Below are 24,691 nucleotides of genomic sequence, written 5' to 3'. Positions count from 1 at the left end.
TTAATTTTCGGTGCTATTAGGAACCCTAAGAGTTTGCTTTAGTGAAATATATATTGCTCAAAAAAAATAAAGGGAACACTCCAATAACACATCCTAGATCTGAATGAATGAAATATTCGCATTGAATACTTTGTTCTGTACAAAGCTGAACGTGCGCAACAGTATGTGGAATTGATTGTCAATCAGTGTTGCTTCCTAAGTGGACTGAATTGGCAATCAATTTCACATGCTGTTGTGCACATTCAGTGTTCTGCAGAACAAAGTATTCAATGAGAATATTACATTCATTCAGATCTAGGATGTGTTTGTTGTTTGTTTATTTACTTTCTTTCTTTCTTTCTTACTTACTTACTTACTTACTTACTTACTTACTTACTTACTTACTTACTTACTTACTTACTTACTTACTTACTTACCTACTTACTTACTTACTTACTTACTTGTTGGATTTGTATGCCACCCCTCTCCGGAGACTCGGGGCGGCTAACAGCAACAATAAAGCAGTGTACAATAGTAGTCTGATGTTAGAAATAATTAAAAGCCCATTAATATAAAAAAAACATACATACATACATACATACATACATACATACATACCATGCATAGAATTGTAAAGGCCTAGGGGGAAGAGGGTCTCAATTCCCCCATGCCTGATGGCAGAGGTGGGTTTTAAGCAGCTTACGAAAGGCAAGGAGGGTGGGGTCAATTCTAATCTTTGGGGGGAGTTGGTTCCAGAGGGCCGGGGCCGCCACAGAGAAGGCTCTTCCCCTGGGTCCCGCCAAGTGACATTCTTTAGTTGACGGGACCCGGAGAAGACCCACTCTGTGGGACCTAACTAGTTGCTGGGATTCGTGCAGCAGAAGGCGGTCCCTGAGATAATCTGTTCCGATGCCATGAAGGGCTTTATAGGTCATAACCAACACTTTGATTTGTGATCGGAAACTGATCGGCAACCAATGCAGACTGCGGAGTGTTGGTGTAACATGGGCATATTTGAATGTTCCCTTTATTTTATTTTTGAGCAGTGTGTACATACACACTGACCTTATATTACCCTGTTTCCCCGAAAATAAGACGTACCCCGAAAGTAAGGCATGTCAGAGGTTTTGCAGAATTTGCTAATATAAGGCACCCCCCGAAAATAAGGCATAGTCAAGTTTACATACAGTACGGTGGAAAAACATATGGTACCATTCAAAGCTGTTCATAGCGGTGCCGTAATAACGTGGCGTCCCCTGCTGGCCCCTTCCATCGCTTTGTACCGTCCAGTACAGCAGACACAGTCTGCTGCTGTCTCACCGCCATTACAGTCTCCACTACAGTGCGTAGACTGTAGTTCCTGTGGTGGCCGGAAGCTGCAATAGCGGGAGTGTTGTACCATATAAGTGCCGTCGTTTGTGTGTGTGGGTGCCATACTGACAGGTACCCTACCGTAATCAGTGTACCGTACCGTACACTTTCTTTGGGGGTGTCAGCTTTTCTGCCTGTGAATTTGTCTTATTTGAGAAATATAAGGCACCCCCCCGAAAATAAGACATAGCACAACTTTTGGAGCAAAAATTAATATAAGACAGTGTCTTATTTTCGGGAAAACACGGTATGTGTGCTTTTAACAGTACTGTGCTGTGTTGTATCCATATTTCTGGCTTCATCTGAGCCTATTTTTGTACGATGTGTTCCTCCTGGCTTTTCTTGTACGATTTGAGTGGCATTTCATTTAGCCGACAGAATCACAATTCCCTCAGTTGTCATCTGTCTAGGTTATAAAGCAAACGGCGCCATATTAAATTATGGAGACGAGGAGCCATCATCCGTCTGAACTGAATGGTGTTCTTAGAGCGCACTTTAAAGATAGGAACAACGTTCGAAATGAAATGTTGGTTCCAACTGTTCTTAAAATGGAATAGAAGAGCTGTCCACAGCAGTTTGGGCCCTTCTTCTTCTGCTGCTCCTCTCTGTGAGCAAAAAAGGTGACCTTGAAATTGTGTCTGTCTTGAATGATTGAAAAGAGGAACAGGTTCATTAATGGGCTGCTTCCCCCAGTAGGGGTAGTAAGTTTATGCACGATTTATTGAATACTTAATAGTGTTTTTTTTATTGTCCTTCCTTCTCTAATGCCTTAGTATGATCCTTAATTGCTTTTAAAATAGGAAATAATTAAATAGCATGTTTTCTCCCATAAACCTTTCGATCATTTTAATCGTGAGCTTTTATTTATTTATTTATTTATTTATTTATTTATTTATTTATTAATCAGATTTGTATGCCGCCCCTCTCCGCAGACTCGGGGCGGCTCACAGCAATCGCCATACAATGTAAACAAATCCAATATTTAAATTAATTTTAAAACACCACAAGTTAAAACCAATCATACACACTAGCATACCATACATAAATTTTATAAGCCTAGGGGGGAAGGAACATGTCAATTCCCCCATGCCTGACAACAGAGGTGGGTTTTAAGGAGCTTACGAAAGGCTAGGAGGGTGGGGGCAACTCTATCTGGGGGGAGTTGAATGAACTGAACTTTCATAGCAATTCAAGAAAATTGAGTTCTTGCCTAATCTGTTATCATACTGAACCTTGTGGTTCAGTGACAAATGATAGATAGCATTATTTGTTGAGGGGCACAGTAACCTTTTAAGATTTTGTACTGAACCCACAAGGTTCAGTATGATAACAGGTTAGGCAAGTAGTTCAATTTTCTTGAATTGCTATGAAAGTTCAGTTCAAGGTAATGATTCAAATGATTAAAGCGTTTAGGGGTTTAAAAAACCATAAATTGTTTCTATTTTAATAGTTATTTATTTATTTATTCATTCATTCATTCATTCATATTTTATTTTATTTTATTTTATGTTTTTATTTTTTATTTTATTTTTATTTTTTATTTTATTTTATTTATTTATTTTATTTTATTTTATTTATTTTATTTTATTTTATTTTATTATTTTATTTTATTATTTTATTTTATTTTATTTTATTTTATTTTTTTATTTTATTTTTTATTTTATTTTTTATTTTATTATTTTATTTTATTTATTTATTTTATTTTATTTTATTTATTTTATTTTTTTATTTTATTTTATTTTATTATTTTATTTTATTTTATTTTATTTTATTTTATTTTATTTTATTTTATTTTATTTTATTTTATTTTATTTTATTTTATTTTATTTTATTTTATTTTATTTTATTTTATTTTATTTTATTTTATTTTATTTTATTTTATTTTATTTTATTTTATTTTATTTTATTTTATTTTTATATTAGATTTGTATGCCGCCCCTCTCCGTAGACTCTGGGCGTCTCACAAAGGCTCATGCTAAGCAGAAGGAAGGACAATAAAAACCTATTAAGTATTCAATAAGTATTCAATAAATAGTGCATAAACTTACTACCCTCACTGCATTCCCACCCACTGTGGGGTCAACAGCCCATTACTACACAGTAGGGTCTCCTGCTCAAGCAGATGGTTGGACTAGAAGACCTCCAAGTTCCCTTCCAATTTTGTTATTCTATCAAATTCTGGTGCTTTTTTTACCTACTTCTAGTGAATGAACGCGGCCGCGAGAGCCATCGTGGGGCTTCCCAGATTCGCCCACGTATCTACAACACTCCGTGGCCTGCATTGGCTGCCGATCAGTTTCTAGTCACAATTCAAAGTGTTAGTCATGACCTTTAAAGCCCTACATGGCATTGGACCAGAGTACCTCCGGAACCGCCTGCTACCCCACGAATCCCAGCGGCGGATAAGGTCCCACAGAGTTGGCCTTCTCTGGGTCCCGTCGACTAAACAATGTCATCTGGCGGGCCCCAGGGGAAGAGCCTTCTCTGTGGCGGCCCCGGCCCTCTGGAATCAACTCCCCCCGGAGATTAGAACTGCTCCCACCCTCGTCTTCCGTAAACTACTTAAGACCCACCTATACCGCCAGGCATGGGGGACTAGAGACATCTTTCCCCCAGGCTCATTATAATTTATGTTTGGTATGTATGTTCTGTTTGGTTTTTAATTATGATAGGGTTTTTAATTATTTTTAATATTAGATTTGTGCCATAGTTCCCTCTAAGCTGAGCAGTGAGCAATCGCTCACTTAAAAATCATCATCAACTCAGAGTTTTCCAAACCTGCCCAGAAGCCGAGAGGGAAAGAGTGAGAGGGAAGGAGAGAGAGAGGAAGAGAGGAAGAGAGAGAAACAGATAGAAAAAAGAGAGGAAGGAAAAGAGAAAGAAAAAAAATGGGAGTAAGGAAGAGAGAAAGAAAATCAAAATCTAGTTTGAAACTAGCTCAACTATTTAAGTGGCATTTTGATATTGATAGAGTTGCCCTATTATGAGCTCACTGTTATAGACACACAGGACAGTATTTTATTTTGAAATTCTCTGAGGCAAAACAGGGTGGGTTTTTTGTTTGTTTGTTTGTTTGTTTGTTTGTTTATTATTTCTGTGCCGCGCAGTCCCGAAGGGACTGCCGCTCAGACGCTATACTTTTCCGCCCCCCCCCCAAAAAAAAATTAGAGGGAACACTGATTTGTGCCATTATAATATTGTTTTTATCGTTGTTGTGAGCCGCCCCGAGTCTTTGGAGAGGGGCGGCATACAAATCTAATAAATTGAATTGAATCTTCCTTTTTATTCTCCAAGTGAAGACTCCCCTGAAACATCTCCCAGTCAAAACCAAAAAACACACATCTAATGATGGACGTGGTTTCATTGAGTGTGCCACAAAGCTTTATTTAACAAAAAAACAAAATGGCTACCGCCACAGCTTCCAAAGATGGCTTCCTTTCGAATTCCACCAGTTGAGAGGAGGGGAAAAAAAACGGGATTAAGGCAGGACACGTTTTGAGGATTTTTGCTTCATGCAAGAGCGTACTCGAATGTCCCCTTATCGAGACCTTCGACTTCGCCCTCCCAGGTGGAGGAAGGCATACTGCTGTAAGGGTCCAACAAGATTTTGAAGCATCTGATGATCAAAAGTCCCAGAAAGACGCACAGGATCCCCACAAAGGCGAAACCGGTTTTCTGCTCCAGGGTCAGCGGGAAACTGGACACCTCGTTGACACTCATGGTCACTGACGCGTTGTTGCAGTAGCTACTGCTCATCTCTGGGCTTCACATTCTGCTGATTCAGGATTCGCGCTTCATCTGTACAAAACACAACAACGATAGAAGAGAGACTGTTTTGGATCTGAGGAAGGGGTCTCAGATGTCCACCCACCCACACCCGGCACCCAAAGATAGCAGGGACAGGCCAGTTTTGAGGGGATTTGATGTTCTCCTCAGGTTGGATTTTTTTTGGGAGGGGGTATAAATTTTTTCTTTATTTTTCTTTCACAATACAATAAAACAACATAAGCAATAAAAAACACAGAATCAATGCTTAAAATGAATTGATAATATTTCTTAGGTATGTTAAACATTCGGAGAGAGAAAAAAGCGCTAATAATACTTTCGATATGTACTTTTTATCCTCTTCTTTGCTAAGTTAATTAAAATTAACCGCACATGAGATCTACAAATAACAATATTATAAAATCCAGTCCCTTATATTCCCTTTTTCTATTTATAATAAAATAAAATATAATAAATTTGTAATAAAACATATCACCTACAAAAAGATATTGACAAAATTGAACGGGTCCAAAGACGGGCTACAAAAATGGTGGAAGGTCTTCAGCATAAAACGTATCAGGAAAGACTTCGTGAACTCAATCTCTATAGTCTGGAGGACAGAAGGAAAAGGGGGGACATGATCGAAACATTTAAATATGTTAAAGGGTTAAATAAGGTCCAGGAGGGAAGTGTTTTTAATAGGAAAGTGAACCCAAGAACAAGGGGACGCAATCTGAAGTTAGTTGGGGGAAAGATCAAAAGCAACATGAGAAAATATTATTTTACTGAAAGAGTAGTAGATCCTTGGAACAAACTTCCAGCAGACGTGGTTGATAAATCCACAGTAACTGAATTTAAACATGCCTGGGATAAACATATATCCATCCTAAGATAAAATACAGAAAATAGTATAAGGGCAGACTAGATGGATCATGAGGTCTTTTTCTGCCGTCAGTCTTCTATGTTTCTATGTTTCTAAGGTTGGATTTATGAGAGAGTGTAATTGATGGTTTCAGAAAATGGCTGCCAAGATGCCTATGATCTGATGTAGGCAGTGAAGAGCTACCAATTTTTTTACTAGCACACTGTGGGTGTGGTTTATTTTGTGGGTGTGGCTTGATAGTCATGTGATTGGGTAGGAGTGGCTTGCTGGCCACGTAACCGGGTGAGAGTGGCTTGACAGTCGTGTGACTTGACCAAGGATTTTCCAAGAACCTCAAAACAATCCCCATATCAATGGACTCAAAACAAGCAGGTCATCGAATTCGCCCACATCCTAAAAGTGAGCAACTATAGAACAGTGAAATGACAGAAGCATCTCACTTAGAATTTTGAAAGCACATTTTGAGCATTGTCATAAAGGTGCCTTCATGATTAAAAAAATTAATAATTAATAATAATAATTTATTAGATTTGTATACCGCCCCTCTCCGAGGACTCGGAGCAGCTCACAACAATAAAACACCATATACAAATCCAATGTTAAAATAGTCTTTAAAAAAAACCCTATTAAAACAGTCATACAGCCCAAACACACCATCCATAAAATCAAAGGCAGCTAAGGATATATCAATTCCTCCATGCATGGCGACATAGATGAGTTTTCAAAAGTTTGCGAAAGGCAAGGAGGGTGGGGGCAGTCCTAATCTCCGGGGGGAGCTAATTCCAGAGGGCTGGGGCCACCACAGAGAAGGCTCTTCCCCTGGGTCCTGCCAGACGGCATTGTTTCGTCAACGGGACCCGGAGAAGGCCAACTCTGTGGGACCTAATCGGTCGCTGGGATTTGTGCGGCAGAGCAGGCGGTCCCGGAGGTATTCTGGTCCGATGCCAGAGAATGGCCACTTACTCAAAGGCAACAATCTAAAGTGTTCCTTGCTATTTTCGCAGCCTAAGTGAACATCCCAAAATGCTCCATTCAACGTAACTTAACCCTCTTTCCTGCAGACTCCCAAACTAAATCAAGGTTTCTGGCAAAACTTTAGGTTTCAAGCATTATTCATTTTATTTTCTAGAGCATGGATGCCCAAACCTGGCAACTTTAAAGACTTGTAAGTTTTAACTCCTAGAATTCTCAAGCCAGCTATGAAGACCTCTGTTCTAGAGAATATTCTAGCCATTCGGAAAGGAAGGGGAGGCAGAAACCCAGATCACATAGAATTCATCCCAAATCTTATCTCTTTTATACTTATACCTTTCCTAAACACATTGTTTTGCAGCAGAATCGCCTGCTTTGGGGTTTTTAAACGCTTTCAGACATACTGTTGTACATACTCTTGATCAGTTGGAGGATGATGAAGATATTAAGGACTCGGATTCAGATATTGTTTATGAAGTAGTGGGGTGTCAGGGGTTACAGATAGTAGAACAGGTGGGAGGCCAGCCACAGGATGGGGCTATGAGTTCAGGATCTAGCGAGGGAGAATCAGACGCTCGCTGGGTTAACCCTAAATTCAGAAGGGCCCAAAAACGTAGAGAACAGAGGTCTGGAAGAAGATATTAAAGAGAGGAATGGGTTAAATGTTGTAGTGAGGTATTTGGCATGTCAGGGGGTCAGTGGAGAAGAAGGGTGGAGTTTCAACGTTGCTGAAGAGAAATATGGAGGGGGTTTTTCGTCACGCTAAAGTAAGCCAAAATATTTTGTATTGTATTTACTCAGTACTGCTGCTTTTTATAGCTATGTAGTTAGGAAATAAATCTTGCCTAAGTGAAGCAGGAAAAGGAATGTGAGGAATGCAGCAAGAAGAGAGATAACGGACTGATTGATGTCTGGAATGTGTTGAAGTACAAGAGAGCAGAGAAATAAACGGAATTGCTTTATTCATGAAATGATGCATTTAATGAGAGTTCTTTGTAATTACTAAACTTCTACCAGAAGCCAGAACACATACCAAGAAAGGCACCTGAGGACCCATTATACCACCAAACCCATCTTGCCTTCCCCCAGGTTGCAGCAACTCTATACTTTCCACCCACTTGTTCAAATTCTTCATTCCAACATGTCTGAAGGAAGCGGATATATATCTCCTCTTAATTTATAGTCCCTCAGTTGCCTCCCAGATATATTGGTTTCCATCTCTTGTGTGGCAACGGAGGCCCCTCTGTCTTATCAACTACATTATTCATTTCCTATATCAAAATTGCATATAAATGCTAATACAGAATGGCATAACCCGTGATTAATCTATGACAGCTGCGGTGATGGAATTTGGCATTTAAGCACCGGTTGAGACCCAGCTTTGGAGTAAACTTGATCTATTGGTGGTGGCAGCTTATTATGAGCTGCCTTCATCCCTACAACAATTTCATTCCTGCAATAATTTTGCTAATCTAAATCCTCTACTGGATTTCTTCCTCAAGGAGATGCTGGGCTTGCTCTGCATTCCTGCTTTGTTTTTTCCCCCTGCATTCCTGCTTTGTTTTTCATTTTATTGCAAATGGGGCTCAATCTTATTTTATTTATTTATTTATTTATTTGTTTGTTTGTTTGTTTGTTTGTTTGTTTGTTTGTTTGTTTGTTTGTTTGTTTATTTATTTATTTATTGGATTTGTATGCCGCCCCTCTCCGGAGACTCAGGATGGCTCACAGCAATAATAAGACAGCGTACAGTAATAATCCAATACTAAAAACGATTAAAAACCCATTAATATAAAAACCAAACATACATACAGACATACCATGCATAAAATTGTAAAGGCCTAGGGGGAAAGGGTATCTCAATTCCCCCATGCCTGGCGGCAGAGGTGGGTTTTAAGAAGCTTACAAAAGGCAAGGAGGGTGGGGGCAATTCTAATTTCTGGGGGGAGTTGGTTCCAGAGGGCTGGGGCCACCACAGAGAAGGCTCTTCCCCTGGGTCCCGCCAAGCGACATTGTTTAGTTGACGGGACCCGGAGAAGGCCCACTGGGATTCGTGCAGCAGAAGGCGGTCCCTGAGATAATCTGGTCCGGTGCCATGAAGGGCTTTATAGGTCATAACCAACACTTTGAATTGTGACCGGAAACTGATCGGCAACCAATGCAGACTGCGGAGTGTTGGTGAAACATGGGCATACCTAGGGAAGCCCATGACTGCTCTCGCAGCTGCATTCTGCACGATCTGAAGTTTCCGACCACTTTTCAAAGGTAGCCTCATGTAGAGAGCATTACAGTAGTCGAGCCTCGAGGTGATGAGGGCATGAGTGACTGTGAGCAGTGACTCCCGGTCCAAATAGGGCCGCAACTGGTGCACCAGGTGAGCCTGGGCAAATGCCCCCCTCGCCACAGCTGAAAGATGGTTCTTTAATGTGAGCTGTGGATCGAGGATGACGCCCAAGTTGCGAACCCTCTCTGAGGGGGTCAATGATTCTCCCCCCAGAGTAATGGATGGACAGATGGAATTGTCCTTGGGAGGCAAGACCCACAGCCACTCCGTCTTGTCTGGGTTGAGTTATCTTACTAATTCATATTTAAAAAAAAACATCCTCCTCTTCCTCCTCCCCCCGTTTTCTTTAATAATTCTTCCCTCAAGAATTGAAAGAAATGGTGTATTTGTTTTTAACTGATGAGCTAGGACTCCCAATTAAATGCAAGTGATTAAGGCAACTCTCAATGTTGATATAATAAATGCTACCTGATGCATTCATGTAAGGCACAATTCCTGAGTTTTCTGAAGATTGAACAGCTGTAGAGACATAAAAAAAAGAGAAAAAAGTGAGACTTTGGGGTTAGGATTACATTCTTTAAAGCAGTGTTTTTCAACCAGTGTGCTGTGGCACACTAGTGTGCCGCGAGACATGGTCAGGTGTGCCGCGAAGAAGGAAGCTCAGGTTCCGCTCTCGCAACTTTTTGCTGAGAGAGAGAGAGTGAGAGAGAGAGAAAGAAAGCAAGAGAAAGAGAAAGAAAGCAAGAGAGAGAGAAAGAGAGAGAGAAAGCAATAGAGAGAAAGAAAAGAAAGAGAGAACGCAAGAGTGAGAGAGAAAGAAAGCAAGAGAGAGAGAGAAAAAAGGAGAGGAAGGGAGAGAGAGACAGAGAGAAATGAGCAAAAAGGGTAGGGAAAAAGAGAAATGAGAAAATGATTGAGACAGAGAATGACAGGAGAGAGAGAGAGGAAAAAATGAGAGAGAAGTGACTCTTGATTTAAAGCATAGGATAAAAAGCACCCAAAGAATAAGAGAGAGAAAAAACCCAGCCCTCACCTGTTTTTGGAAATGGTTCAAGAGTGTGTATACACACACACAAAGGTGGGGAGGAGACAGGGATGGAAAAAGAGAGCAGAGTGTCTTAGAATGTCATTTGGTGTCATTTCGGTTGGTAATGTGCCCCAGGATTTTGTAAATGTAAAAAATGTGCCGCGGCTCAAAAAAGGTTGAAAATCACTGCTTTAAAGTACTGAGCTGAATTCCAGATAAGAATTCAATGTACAAAATCAATCAACCGTTTATAACTTTGTCATTATATTCAGCCTACCTGCCTGTGTTGTATCCTTTCCTTTCTTTCTCTATTTTTTATTTATTTATTCATTTGTCCAATACATAAATACATAGGAAGAAAAATAGACATGTAGTAATATATATAAGGGTAAAAGTGAACTTATAGGAGAGGATATATGAAAGAAAGAAAATATATATGATAAGTGAGAGAAAGGAAAGACAATTGGACAGGGGACGAAAGGCACACCAGTGCACTTATGTACGCCCCTTACTGGCCTCTTAGGAACCTGGAGAGGTCAATCGTGGAGAGTCTAAGGGAGAAATGTTGGGGGTTAGGGGTTGACACAATTGAGTCCGGTAATGAGTTCCACGCTTCAATAACTTGATTGTTGAAATCATATTTTTTACAGTCAAGTTTGGAGCGGTTCGTATTAAGTTTTATCCTTTTCTGTCCTTTCCTCCCCTCCCCTTTCTTTCCTGCTATTCTTCTAACCACTATGGTCTCTATCCTCATCTAAACCAGCCTTTCCAAGCCTTGACAACTTTTTCAGATATGTGGACTTCAACTCCCAGAATTCTCATGGCTGGCTGGGGAATTGTGGGAGTTGAAGTCCACATATCTTAAAGTTGCCAAGGTTGGGATGCACTGATGTAAACATTTTAGCCGAGATGTTTTTCTTCCTTCTGACTTTCAAGCCCCGTAGCTTCAAACCCATAGTGGCCAGGTTTATATGACCCAAATGTGGTAGTAAAAATTTTGGTAGCCCTTCATTGGCTACAGGAGACTGGACACCAAGACAACTAGACACAAGAACAGTTTTTTCCTCGAATGCCATCATTCTGCCAAACAAATAATTCGCTCAACACTGTCACACTATTTACTAAGTCTGCACTACTATTCCTACTAGTTTTTTCTCATCTTTCCTATCACCCATTTCCCCCCACTCATGACTGTAACTTGATGCTTGTATCCTTAAGATTTTTATTGATGTTGATTGTTTCCACTTTGCTTATTTGATCCCTATGACAATCATTAAGTGTTGTACCCCGTGATTCTTGGCAAATGTATCTTTTTCTTTAATGTACACTGAGAGTATATGCACCAAAGACAAATTCCTTGTGTGTGCAATCACACTTGGCCAATAAAGAATTCTGTTCTATTCTATTCTGTTCTGTTCTACTCTACTCTACTCTACTCTACTCCACTCCATTCCATCCCTATTCTTATTCTATTCTATTCTGTTTATCCTTCTATTCTGTTCTATTCTATTCTACTCTACTCTACTCCATTCCATTCCATTCCATCCCTATTCTTATTCTATTCTATTTATCCTTCTATTCTGTTCTATTCTATTCTACTCTACTCTACTCCATTCCATCCCTATTCTTATTCTTATTCTATTCTGTTTATCCTTCTATTCTGTTCTATTCTATTCTACTCTACTCTACTCCATCCCATCCCATCCCTATTCTTATTCTTATTCTTATTCTATTCTGTTTATCCTTCTATTCTGTTCTATTCTATTCTACTCTACTCTACTCCATTCCATTCCATTCCTATTCTTATTCTATTCTATTCTGTTTATCCTTCTATTCTGTTCTATTCTATTCTACTCTACTCTGCTCTACTTCATTCCATTCCTATTCTTATTCTTATTCTATTCTATTTATCCTTCTATTCTCTTCTATTCTATTCTACTCTACTCCATTCCATTCCATCCCTATTCTTATTCTATTCTGTTTATCCTTCTATTCTGTTCTATTCTATTCTATTCTATTCTACTCTACTCCATTCCACCCCTTTTCTTATTCTTATTCTATTCTGTTCTATTCTATTCTACTCTACTCCATTCCATTCCATCCCTATTCTTATTCTATTCTGTTTATCCTTCTATTCTGTTCTTTCTATTCTACTCTGCTCTACTCTACTCTATTCTATCCTTTAAAAAAAACATTGGAAGCATCCAATCTTGGACTTTTCCCCTACCATCAACTAATCCCACAACTCTGAAACTTCTCTTTTATTGAAAGAGAAGGAGCCTTTTAGAAGTACATGGAAGTACTGTATTTCATCCTGACTTGTCTCATATTTCATCATTACTGGAGTTTGGAAGAATGGTTTCAAAATGAAATTGTCTAATCGTGAAGGTCAAAAGCAGCCTGTACTTCTCGCTCCACTTCATTTGTGTATTATGGCACGATTAAAAAAACAACAACTATGGACATTGAACAGAACAAAACACACGCACACACTTCCCCCCTCCCTTTAGCGGAAGCAGTGAACGGATGAAAATTGCAGTTCAGCCATCAAAGTCTTTGGATTTCAGTTCTTCGGCCTTGCTATTATTCTAGTCTAGGACATGCCATGACAACATGTAACATTATGTTCCCTGCCAGGTTTGGTACAGATTTCAGTGATTCATTAGTGAAAAAGAGGAATACAGGAGGAGAAATGCTGCCTGGATTTATTATTTATTCTTAAATTAATGGAATTGGATTGGATAATTAATAGACTAGTCCTTTTTAAAAGGCAATTTTTAATATGCTTATTATCAGTTTTTTATGGTACCCTTTAATTCTCTTGAAAAATATAATCTCTCTCATCTATCTATCTATCTATCTATCTATCTATCTACCTACCTACCTACCTACCTACCTACCTACCCACCTTCCTACCTACCTACCTACCTTCCTACCTACCTATCTACCTACCTACCTACCTATCTACCTTCCTTCCTTCCTTCCTACCTACCTACCTACCTACCTTCCTTCCTTCCTTCCTTCCTACCTACCTACCTACCTACCTACCTACCTACCTACCTACCTATCTATCTATCTATCTATCTATCTATCTATCTATCTATCTTTAATGACTCCATAATCCCTTGTGGAGGATGAAGTCTGGGTAACTGAATGGTGTTGAGTGTTTACTGATCAATGCCTTTCCTGTCACCAATGCGGAGTTATATTCAGCAGATATATTCTCAACAGGCCCAGAGAGAAATATTTGCTTCTACCTAGGATTGAACTCACAGCCTCCTGATTGTGAGGTGAGAACACCATCTCTAGGCCACCACATCACCCTTCCATCCTTCCATCCATCCTCCCATCCTCCATCCTTCCTTCTTCCTCCTATTTTCCCCACCATAACACCCCAATAAGGTGGGTTGGACAGAGGGAGAGGCTGGTCCAAAGTTGGCTTTCATGCCTAAGAAGTCATAGTCTCCTTAAATTGAAACATACAGAGCTGCTGTGCTATGATGCATACAACACATCTTCAAGGCCCATATCTAGGGACCCTATCCAATAACCAGGTTATTTCCGTATGGACCCTACTAAATACAGTGGGAATTACACAAGATTGCAAAGCTGGAGCAAGGAAACAATCAGGCAGTTAGAATTCTTAACCACGATTCCAGACAGTCCAAGCAAAACACTTCCTGGTGGCAAATATTTCTCCAATAGCAGACCACTGGCCTTGGAATATTGGGAAAATGCAATATGTATTTGCCACAATCCAGATGCTAACATAGAAAACATGTTTTGCTTTGCAGCAAGAAATGAATACCAATTCTCCACCGATTGCATGGAACAAATTTGCATTATATCTCTTCTTCAGAGAGTTAAAATTCAACACCGACTACCTTCTCTATTGTGTTTCCTGTTATTACACTGTAAATAGCCACCGAGTCTTCAAGGAAATCTACTAAGTAGATGTGTAAGCAGCAGAAATCTCCAGGTCAATTCCGACATTTTCAATCGGGCAACATTTGTGTTGTTTTCACAACACCATTATCAAAAGGATTTGCAATTGCCACCTTTCAGGATCTTTCAAAATTTCTCAATCTAGTGGCAGCCCTAGAATATTCAGAGATACTAACCAAGCCTGATCCTGCTTAGCTTCTGAGCCAAGACAAGGTCAACCAGAGGCCAATTGCTGGATTTGTTCACCCCACAACAACCACATATTAACAGGTAGCAATTCCCAAACTTTAATTTTGTAAATTGCTTTGCCAAAGTATTCTCTCCGGGACCGCCTTCTGCCGCACGAATCTCAGCGACCAGTTAGGTCCCACAGAGTGGGCCTTCTCCGGGTCCCGTCAACGAAACAATGTCGTTTGGCAGGATCCAGGGGAAGAGCCTTCTCTGTGGCGGCCCCGGCCCTCTGGAACCAACTCCCCCCAGAGATTAGAATAGCCCCCACCCTCCTTGCCTTTCGTAAGCTCCTTAAAACCCACCTCTGCCGTCAGGCATGGGGGAACTGAGATATTCTTTCCCCCTAGGCTTCTACAATTTATGCATGGTATGTTTGTATGTATTATAGCAAGGGTTTTTAGCTGTTTTAGTATTGGATTGTCACATGCTGTTTTTATCACTGTTGTTAGCCGCCCCGAGTCCACGGAGAGGGGCGGCATACAAATCCAATAATAATAATAGTAATAATAATAATAATAATAATAATAATAATAATAATAATAATAATTCTCAGAGATGGTTATTAAGAGTGTACCAGAGTGCCTTCCGTCCCCTGTCCTAATGTTTCTCTTTTACTAGTATCATGTATATAAATATTATTATATCTTTGTATACCCCCAATACCCATTTGACAAAACAAACAAACAATAAAATAAAATAAAATAAATAAATGTCTTCAAACTTGGCAACTTTAAGACCTGTGGACTTCGATTCCCAGAATTCTCCAGCCGGCTGGCCTGGGGGAATTCTGGGAGTTGAAGTCCACAAGTCTTAAAGTTGCCAACTTTGGGGACCCCTGTCCTAAAAACGGATCTTTGTATGGAGCCTGGACTTCAGCCTAAATAGGCTGCTTGTGAACACAACAGCGGATGCCACATCACAACAAGCTGTGCAAAGCAAAGAAAACAACAACAACACGTAAACCAATTGTTGCTTCCCTCCTGGGATAACGCCTCTCCCATAAATGCTGCAGTTGTCACTGTACTCCCCCCCTGGGGAAGCCTCCTGGAAACCACCATGGGTCTGTTTTCCAGTTAAATCTCTCCGGATTCCGGTTAAAAAACGCTGAGCTCCAGCAGCTGCCGTTTGAAACCTGCAAATATTGACCCGCGCTTCCCCGAGCTTTGGGATCTGCTCATGGCAACCAAATCCTTCCCTTCCCTCCCCTCCCTTCCTCGGCACTGCTGTCAGGTCTTACCTGGTTAGAACCAGACAGAGGCGGTTAAAGGATGCAAAGAACCACGATTCTGGGTTTATAGCGGTCCCCCAAAACCCAGAGGAACCTGCAAATCAAGATCTGAGCACCCTGTTGCGTTGGAGCATCAGGCTGAGCGACCCCAAGCCGACCACCTCCCCTTCTTCTTACGCCCATCAGCCCCTCCCTCCCTCTAAACCCCCAAGGCCCCTCCACTCACCCCTCTTCCAGCCAGGCATCCTGAGCGGGCAGCCCCCCACGCTTGCCGGGTGGAAGTTTTCAAGGTCTCCCCGAGCGGATCCGGCTGCGACCCGCCGGCTCTCCGCTCTCTCACCCCCGCCCGGCCGCCAGACCATCTTCGGGGTTCATCTTCGGCGAGGTGATGCCCACTGCCCCCCCCCCCCAGCACCAGGCTCCCCTCTCCTTCTTCTCCCGAGAGGCTGGGCTCCCAATGGGCGCGCCTTCCGCCGGGTTTCCCCACGCGTGTTTGTCTTCAGGGTGGGGTCCAAGCAAGGCAAGGACCTGATTCGGGTGGGTGGGTGGCGCGGCGTGGAGGGGACGATGATGGAGGAGGAGGAGGGGGGCGAGGTGAAGGCTAGACCCCCTCCCCACTCTTTCCCGAGCCTCCTTCCCCAATTTTTGGGTCCAGGTTCGCCCCGAAGGCGCGCGTGGAAAGTTCCTGCCCAAGGCTACGTGCGAGGCATTCCCAAATTCTCTGCAGCGGAGGCGGCTGGCCCGGGGCCGGATGGTTTTCCTTTGCGAAGCGGCTGGAGTCGGGAAAGCAAAAGATGCCAAGCCCCCAAACCCCAGGGAAGACTCGGCTTCCTGCCTGCGTTGCCCTCGGGGAAGGCAAAACCTCCATCGGCCGGTCTTCCTTTATTTTCATTTAGGACGTCCTGGGGTCTCGAACCGGCCCGCCTTTTCTTGGGGTTGCTGAGCCGAGAAGGTGCGGGGAGAGGACTTTGGCACCCGGGTTACGAAGGGACTCGGATTACTCCCCCCATCCCATCCCCAGTGCTGGGAGTGCTCGAGCTGGCTTTTGAAGCTACCTGGGGTTCTTTACCGTAAGAGTAACAGAGTTGGAAGAGACCTTGGAGGTCATCTAGTCCAACCCCCTGTTCATGATGCAGGAGATCTATACTAGGGATTCGAACCGCCGAGCTCAGTGTCTTAGCCACTGGGCCGATTAGTCAGAGGTTACAGGTAGCCTTCGACTTAAATTTTGTGGGAAGCCACCCCCACATCCCGGAAGAATGAAATATTTGGGAAAATATTTTAAAAAGGCATATTATTTATTTACAGTATTTATTTATTTTTATTTATTAGATTTGTATGCCACCCCTCTCCAAAGACTCGGAGCGGCTCACAACAGTAATAAAAACGATATAGCAGTGGAACAAATCTAATATTAAAAAGCATATAAATCCCTATCATTATTTTAAAAAACCAAACAGCACATTCATACCAAACATAAAACAAAGTATAAAAAAGCCTGGGGGAAAGGTGTCTCAACTCCCCCATGCCTGGCGGTATAAGTGAGTCTTGAGTAGTTTACGAAAGACAGGGAGGGTGGGGGCAGTTCTAATCTCCGGGGGCGAGTTGGTTCCAGAGGGCCAGGGACGCCACAGAGAAGGCTCTTCCCCTGGGGCCTGCCAAACGACATTGTTTAGTCGACGGGACCCGGGGAAGGCCAACTCTGTGGGACCTTATCGGTCGCTGGGATTCGTGCGGTAGCAGGCGGTTCCGGAGGTTATATTTCCCTAAAGGAAAAAAAGGGAGGCAGAAACCAGCCCTATTCTCCCTGCCCCCAAACGAAAACAGAGGTGGCCAACTTTTATAGAAAGGGCAGATTTGGAAACCCATCCAAGACAGGGTATTTCAAGAAACCTCTTACAGCAAAATTTGACAGCTAACAAAGGCAGTCCCTCCTCCAAGATGCACCAGTCAAAAAGAGGGCTGTGAAAATTTCTGCAGACCCCTCGCATGCTGGACATGAACTGTTTCAACCCTTACCCTCAAAACGACACTATAGAGTACTGCACATCAAGACAAGCAGACACAAGAACAGTTTCTCCCCCGAACGCTATCATAGAAACATAGAAACATAGAAACATAGAAACATAGAAACATAGAAACATAGAAACATAGAAACATAGAAACATAGAAACATAGAAACATAGAAACATAGAAACATAGAAACATAGAAACATAGAAGACTGACGGCAGAAAAAGACCTCCTGGTCCATCTAGTCTGCCCTTATACTATTTCCTGTATTTTATCTTACAATGGATATATGTTTATCCCAGGCATGTACCAACCACGTCTGCTGGAAGTTTGTTCCAAGGATCTACTACTCTTTCAGTAAAATAATATTTTCTCATGTTGCCTTTGATCTTTCCCCCAACTAACTTCAGATTCTGTCCTCTTGTTCTTGTGTTCACTTTCCTATTAAAAACACTTCCCTCCTGGACCTTATTTAACCCTTTAACATATTTAAATGTTTCGATCATGTCCCCCCTTTTCCTTCTGTCTTCCAGACTATAGAGATTGAGTCCATGAAGTCTTTCCTGATACGTTTTATACTTAAGACCTTCCACCATTCTTGTAGCCCGTCTTTGGACCCGTTCAATTTTGTCAATATCTTTTTGTAGGTGAGGTCTCCAGAACTGAACACAGTACTGTACTCCAAATGTGGTCTCACCAGCGCTCTATATAAGAGGATCACAATCTCCCTCTTCCTGCTTGTTATACCTCTAGCTATGCAGCCAAGCATCCTACTTGCCTTTCCTACCGCCCGACCACACTGCTAAACAAATAATTCCTTCAACAGTCAAACTATTCACTGTCGGCATTACTATTAATCTTCCATTGTTCCTATAATAACCCATCATCTCCCATTTAAGACTGCATGACTATAACTTGTTCCTTGTATCCTTATGATTTATATTGATTGTTTCCTGGTATGATTGGATTGCTTATTTCTACCCTATGACTATCACAGTCTGCATGATAGTCATATGATTGTATGATGTAACTTGTTGCTTGTATTATTTATTTATTTATTTATTTATTCATTTGTCCAATACACAATACACATTTATTTATTTATTTTATTTATTATTTGGATTTGTATGCCGCCCCTCTCCGAAGACTCGGGGCGGCTCACAACAAGTGAAACAAATCATAAATAATCCAATTAATTAAAATATTTAAAGATTTTTTTTTAAAAAAACACCCATCTACTAACAGACACACACACAAGCATACCATGTATAAATTAAACGTGCCCAGGGGGAGATGTTTCAATTCCCCCATGCCTGACGGCAAAGGTGGGTTTTAAGGAGTTTACGGAAGGCAGGAAGAGTAGGGGCAGTTCTAATCTCCGGGGGGAGTTGGTTCCAGAGAGCCGGTGCCGCCACAGAGAAGGCTCTTCGCCTGGGGCCCGCCAACCGACATTGTTTAGTCGACGGGACCCGGAGAAGGCCCACTCTGTGGGACCTAATCGGTCGCTGGGATTCGTGCGGCAGGAGGCGGTCTCGGAGATATGGAAGAGAATAGACATGAAGTCATATATATAAAGATAATATGTAAAAATAGAGGAGAAGATATATGAAAGGAAGAAAAGATATATGATATATGAGATAAAGGAAAGACAATTGGACAGGGGACGAAAGGCACACTAGTGCACTTATCTACTCCCCTTACTGACCTCTTAGGAACCTGGAGAGGTCAATCATGGAGAGTCTAAGGGAGAAATGTTGGGGGTTAGGGGTTGACACTATTGAGTCTGGTAATGAGTTCCATGCTTCGATTGTTAAAGTCCTATTTTTTACAGTCAAGTTTGGAGTGGTTAATATTAAGTTTGAATCTGTTGCGTGCTCTTGTGTTGTTGCGGTTGAAGCTGAAGTAGTCATTGACCGGTAGGACGTTGCAGCATATGATCTTGTGGGCAATACTTAAATCGTGTTTTAGGCGCCGTAGTTCTAAGCTTTCTAGACCCAGGATTGTTAGTCTATTTTTGTAGGGTGTTCTGTTTCGCGTGGAGGAGTGAAGGGCTTAAGATTTTTATTCATATTGTTTCCTGGTTGCTTATTTGACCCTCTATGACAATCATTAAGTGTTGTACCTCGTGATTCTTAACAAATATATATTTTCTTTTATGTACACTGAGAGCATCTGCACCAAAGACAAATTCCTTGGGTGTCCAATCACACTTGACCAATAAAGAATTTAACAGCTGCAGTGATTCACTTTACAATGAATCACGAGAAAGGTTGTAAAATGGGACAAAATGGACCTAGCCACTGTCTTGCTTAGCAACGGAAATTGTGGGCTCGTAAGCCAAAGACTGTCTACCTGTTATTCCCATGCAGAACTTGATAGTTCTGGAGACCTCACCTACAAAAAGATATTGACAAAATTGAACGGGTCCAAAGACAGGCTACAAGAATGGTGGAAGGTCTTAAGCATAAAACTTATCAGCAAAGACTTCATGAGCTCCATCTGTAGAGTCTGGAGAACAGAAGGGAAAGGGGGGACATGATCGAAACATTTAAATATGTTAAAGGATTAAATAAGGTCCAGGAGAGGGGTGGCATACAAGTCCAATAAATAAATAAAATAAATAAAATAAGATTTACTTGGAGTTGTATTGTGTTATTTAAGTGTTCCCTTTCTTTTTTTGAGCAGTATACTTACTTATCTCATTCATGTTTTTTAACCCTCACTTGAATATAGCTGCCCTTTAAGAGGAAAAATCCAAATCTACTTCTCTTCAAAACAACAAAATATCAATTCATATCAGCTATTTCATGTCTTAAATCTAATGATAGTAATGGCAATACAGGAGAAAAGCAAAAATTGTTATTAAGAGTTCAAATTGCATTATATTCTTTCCGTGCTTATATATTATATCATTTATTTGTGTCTATGGAGATTCTCAGTCATCCATGTCTCGGTTGTGTTTTTTCAAGAGGCAATTGGACTTTATGGTTTTTCTTTGAAAATATTTCACTTCTCATTCAAGAAACGTTTTCAGTCCACTTCATTGAAGAAGCTTCTTAAATGAGAAGCAAAGTGCAAAACATCATCAAAAAAGCACAACAAAGAATGTTCTTTCTGCGCCAGCTCAGGAAGCTCAAACTGCCCAAGGAGCTGCTGATTCAGTTCTACAGAGGAATCATTGAGTCTGTCATCTGCACCTCTATAACCGTCTGGTTTGGTGCTGCAACCCAACATGACCGACACAGACTTCAGAGGATAATCAGAATTGCAGAAAAAACAATTGCTGCCAACCTGCCTTCCATTGAGGACCTGTATACTGCACGAGTCAAAAAGAGGGCGGGTAAAATATTTACTGACCCCTCACATCCTGGACACAAATTGTTTCAACTCCTACCCTCAAAACGTCGCTACAGAGCACTGCACACCAAGACAACTAGACACAAGAACAGTTTTTTCCCGAACGCCATCACTCTACTAAACAAATAATTCCCTCAACACTGTCAGACTTTCTACTAAATCTGCACTTCTATTCTACTAGTTTTTCTCATCATTCCTATCACCCATTTCCTCCCATGTTGACTGTATGACTGTAACTTGTTGCTTGTATCCTAAGATTTTTATTAATATTGCTTCTTCATTGCTTATTTGACCCCTATGACAATCATTAAGTGTCGTACCACATGATTCTTGACAAATGTATATTTTATTTTATGTACGCTGAGAGCATATGCACCAAGGCAAATTCCTTGTGTGTCCAATCACACTTGGCCAATAAAAATTCTATTCTATTCTATTCTAAAAGGAAAAAGAAAAAAACAACCCTAGAAAGTCCAGTTCTGTTTTGAAAAACAGCTTGGGGACATCTGGCCTTTGGCCTTCGTGTGCCACTCATTGCACATCAATCAGTTACTGTGTCTGAGAACTCAAACTGTAAAGGGTGGTTTAAATGAAAATGTCCACTCCTTATAAACTTTTCCATTCACTTGGTATTTATGGGCAAATATTGTAGAGGTTTTTTTTTAATGTTTAGCTGCTGATAGCTAAGAGTTTGTTTGTTTGTTTTTAAAATCAAAGTGAAATCAAATTGATCATGGTCTACTTCAGCGGCGGATTGTTCCTGGTTCGGCCCGATTCTAAGAACGGGTAGCGCTGATGGTGGGAGGCTCCACCCACCCATCCAGGACCCTTGCGGAGAAGTGCACACAAACCGGTAGTCACGGGTTTTAGAATACACTACTGGTCTTCTTATCAGCATAATATCAGCTCACATTAGAGAAACATCTTTCAGCTGTGGTGAGGGGGGCATTCGCCCAGGTTCGCCTGGTGCACCAGTTGCGGCCCTATCTGGACCGGGACTCACTGCTCACAGTCACTCATGCCCTCATCACCTCGAGTTTCGACTACTGTAACGCTCTCTACATGGGGCTACCTTTGAAAAGTGTTCGGAAACTTCAGATTGTGCAGAATGCAGCTGCGAGAGCAATCATGGGCTTTCCCAAATATGCCCATGTTACACCAACACTCCGCAGTCTGCATTGGTTGCCAATCAATTTGCGGTCACAATTCAAAGTGTTGGTTATGACCTATAAAGCCCTTCATGGCATCGGACCAGAATATCTCCGGGACCGCCTTCTGCCGCATGAATCCCAGCGACCGGTTAGGTCCCACAGAGTTGGCCTTCTCCAGGTCCCGTCAAGTAAACAATGTCGTTTGGCGGGACCCAGGAGAAGAGCCTTCTCTGTGGCGGCCCCGACCCTCTGGAACCAGCTCCCCCCAGATATCAGAGTTGCCTCCACCCTCCTTGCTTTTCTCAAGCTCCTTAAAACCCACCTCTGTCGTCAGGCATGGGGGAATTGAAATTTTTCCCTTCACCCTAGGCTTATAGAATTTATACATGGTATGCTTGTATGTATGATTGGTTTTTTAAATTGGAGTTTTTTAGATTATTTTTAATATTAGATTTGTTTACATTGTCTTTTTTATTGTTAGCCGCCCCAAGTCTTTGGAGAGGGGCGGCATACAAGTCAAATCAAATCATATCGAATCAAATCAAATCAAATCAAATCAAATGAAAAAATCAATCAATAAATCAATAAATCCACCTCTGGTCTTCCTGCTTGATGAATATTTATTACAATGTTCTCTGATCCTTAAAGCAATAAAAGGAGGAAAATTTCTAATTCAAATAATTTCTCCCAAATAAACAATGGTATGAAGGGAGGATTTTCGGGGCGGGGGAAGAAATCATGTTCTCCACCTTGATGTATTGAAATTCAAGGGTCTCAAGAGATTATTGATTATAGATTTATAGATCCACTATATGTGAACACTATATGACTTTTTAAACTATGATTTTCGTTGCACTTTATTTGTTACATTTATTTGCCCCCTATCTTGCTACTCTAGGCAGCTTACAAACCTAATGACCACAACAAAAATATTAGAATGTGCAAAAATGTTTAAATTGATTCTAGAATTTCAGAACAAAGAGGAAACAGAATTTCATAAGATTTGGGAAAGCTGGTACAAATGGTTGGAATGCAAAAATAAACTGAAACAATGAGCAACAAACATAAAATAAAAGATGACAGGTAGATTGATTATAAACTATGAAGGATGATGAAGAGAGAAATGGTTTAAAATAAAAAAAATGTGATTATGGATAAGTTAATGGAATAGTGATATAGGAACATAGATATAGAAATACGTAACACTGTAAAAAGATGTTAATATTATTGATACATGTTATTTGTTAGGTTAGGTTTTGTATGTCATTGTTACGTGGAGTTTAATGTATTTTTGACTTGTACATATATGTATATTTTGTGTATGTATGTTGTTTTTAAAATTACTCAATTAATTAAAAAAAACAGAAAAATTTGAAAATGAAAAAAGTTTAAAGGAAACAGTAGCAATGTAATGGAACACTAGAACAAGCAATAAAGAAAGAAAAACCAATGTGAATACAGCCATGTGAGTATTTGGATTGAAGTCAAAACAAGATTACTATGTGTGGTTAATATGGATGTAGTTTTTTGATGTACAGTGGAGAAAAATAAAAAATAAAACTAAAAAACAGAAAAAAAGAAAATCAATGTGAATACAGCCATGTGAGGAGGGTGTGCAAGCAGGGATAGTTATCTAAGAAATAGATAAATAAATAACTCTTAGAGGAAACCAAGAAAATAATGTCCCCAGCTCGTGTGTGAGAATTACAGCCATATGATTTAAGATAATTACATAAAATATATGTCAATCACGATGGTGGACATAAAAATCACCATCAATTGGGTGGAGGGTCCCTGAGTCATTTGTGTGTGATCTGGGCGGCAATATAAATTTAGTTTAATTTTTTTTTAAACTGGCAAGGAAGCAAGGAATACGAGTGAAGTATGATATGAATATGGATGATTGGTTTATTAATATATAGGGATTTTAGAATATAACATGTTAGATTTCTATGTGTTTTTAGTATTGAGATTTTTAGAGCATTTAATATTAGATTTATTCTTGTTTCTGTATTTGTTTACAGTGAGTCGCCCTGCGTCCCAGAAGGGCGGCATAGAAATCTGATAGATATATTAGATCGATCGATCGATAGATTAGATCTATAGATAGATAGATAGATAGATAGATAGATAATGGATAGATAGATAGATGGATAGATAGAGAGATAGAGATAAATAGAGATAGATAGATATGGATAGATAGATAGATAGATAGAGAGAGAGAGAGAGAGATAGATAGATAGATAGATAGATAGATAGATAGATAGATAGATAGATAGAGATAAATAGAGATAGATACAGAGATAGAATAGAATAGAATATCTGCGGAAACAAGGCACTCGAGGCGGGAGTGGAAGGTGGCGGGTGGAAGAGTCCTCGTCGCCATAGTAACAGAGCCGCGGCCCGCCTCTCTCGCAAGACTCCTCTTATTCCCATTTCCCGCGATGCTTCGGTTCTCGCGAGAGCACGGCACCAGAGACGCTGCAG

General features: G+C 40.7%; 1 protein-coding gene across 3 annotated transcripts; it reads right to left on the bottom strand.

Annotated features, from left to right (window-relative positions):
* Window positions 1-4,713: 4,713 nt before the first annotated feature.
* On the bottom strand, window positions 4,714-16,065 carry CTXN2 (cortexin 2). Of its 3 annotated transcripts, XM_070762040.1 has the most exons (4): window positions 15,912-16,065; window positions 9,723-9,773; window positions 5,616-5,725; window positions 4,714-5,148 (listed from the first exon to the last, which is right to left on the bottom strand). In XM_070762040.1, the coding sequence occupies exon 4, from the start codon at window positions 5,104-5,106 to the stop codon at window positions 4,861-4,863; it is 246 nt and encodes an 81-aa protein (XP_070618141.1). In that variant the 5' UTR covers window positions 5,107-5,148; window positions 5,616-5,725; window positions 9,723-9,773; window positions 15,912-16,065; the 3' UTR covers window positions 4,714-4,860. The 3 variants fall into 3 exon arrangements, with proteins under 3 accessions (XP_070618141.1, XP_070618139.1, XP_070618140.1); XM_070762038.1 differs by lacking the exon at window positions 5,616-5,725; XM_070762039.1 differs by lacking the exons at window positions 5,616-5,725; window positions 15,912-16,065 and adding an exon at window positions 14,166-14,193.
* Window positions 16,066-24,691: the final 8,626 nt, after the last annotated feature.

This window comes from Erythrolamprus reginae, chromosome 10 (genome assembly GCF_031021105.1).
Source record: "Erythrolamprus reginae isolate rEryReg1 chromosome 10, rEryReg1.hap1, whole genome shotgun sequence".
Classification (NCBI taxonomy): domain Eukaryota; kingdom Metazoa; phylum Chordata; class Lepidosauria; order Squamata; family Dipsadidae; genus Erythrolamprus; species Erythrolamprus reginae.
The sequence above is the reverse complement of the archived record's forward strand: the minus strand, read 5'-3'. Positions and strand labels throughout refer to the sequence as shown.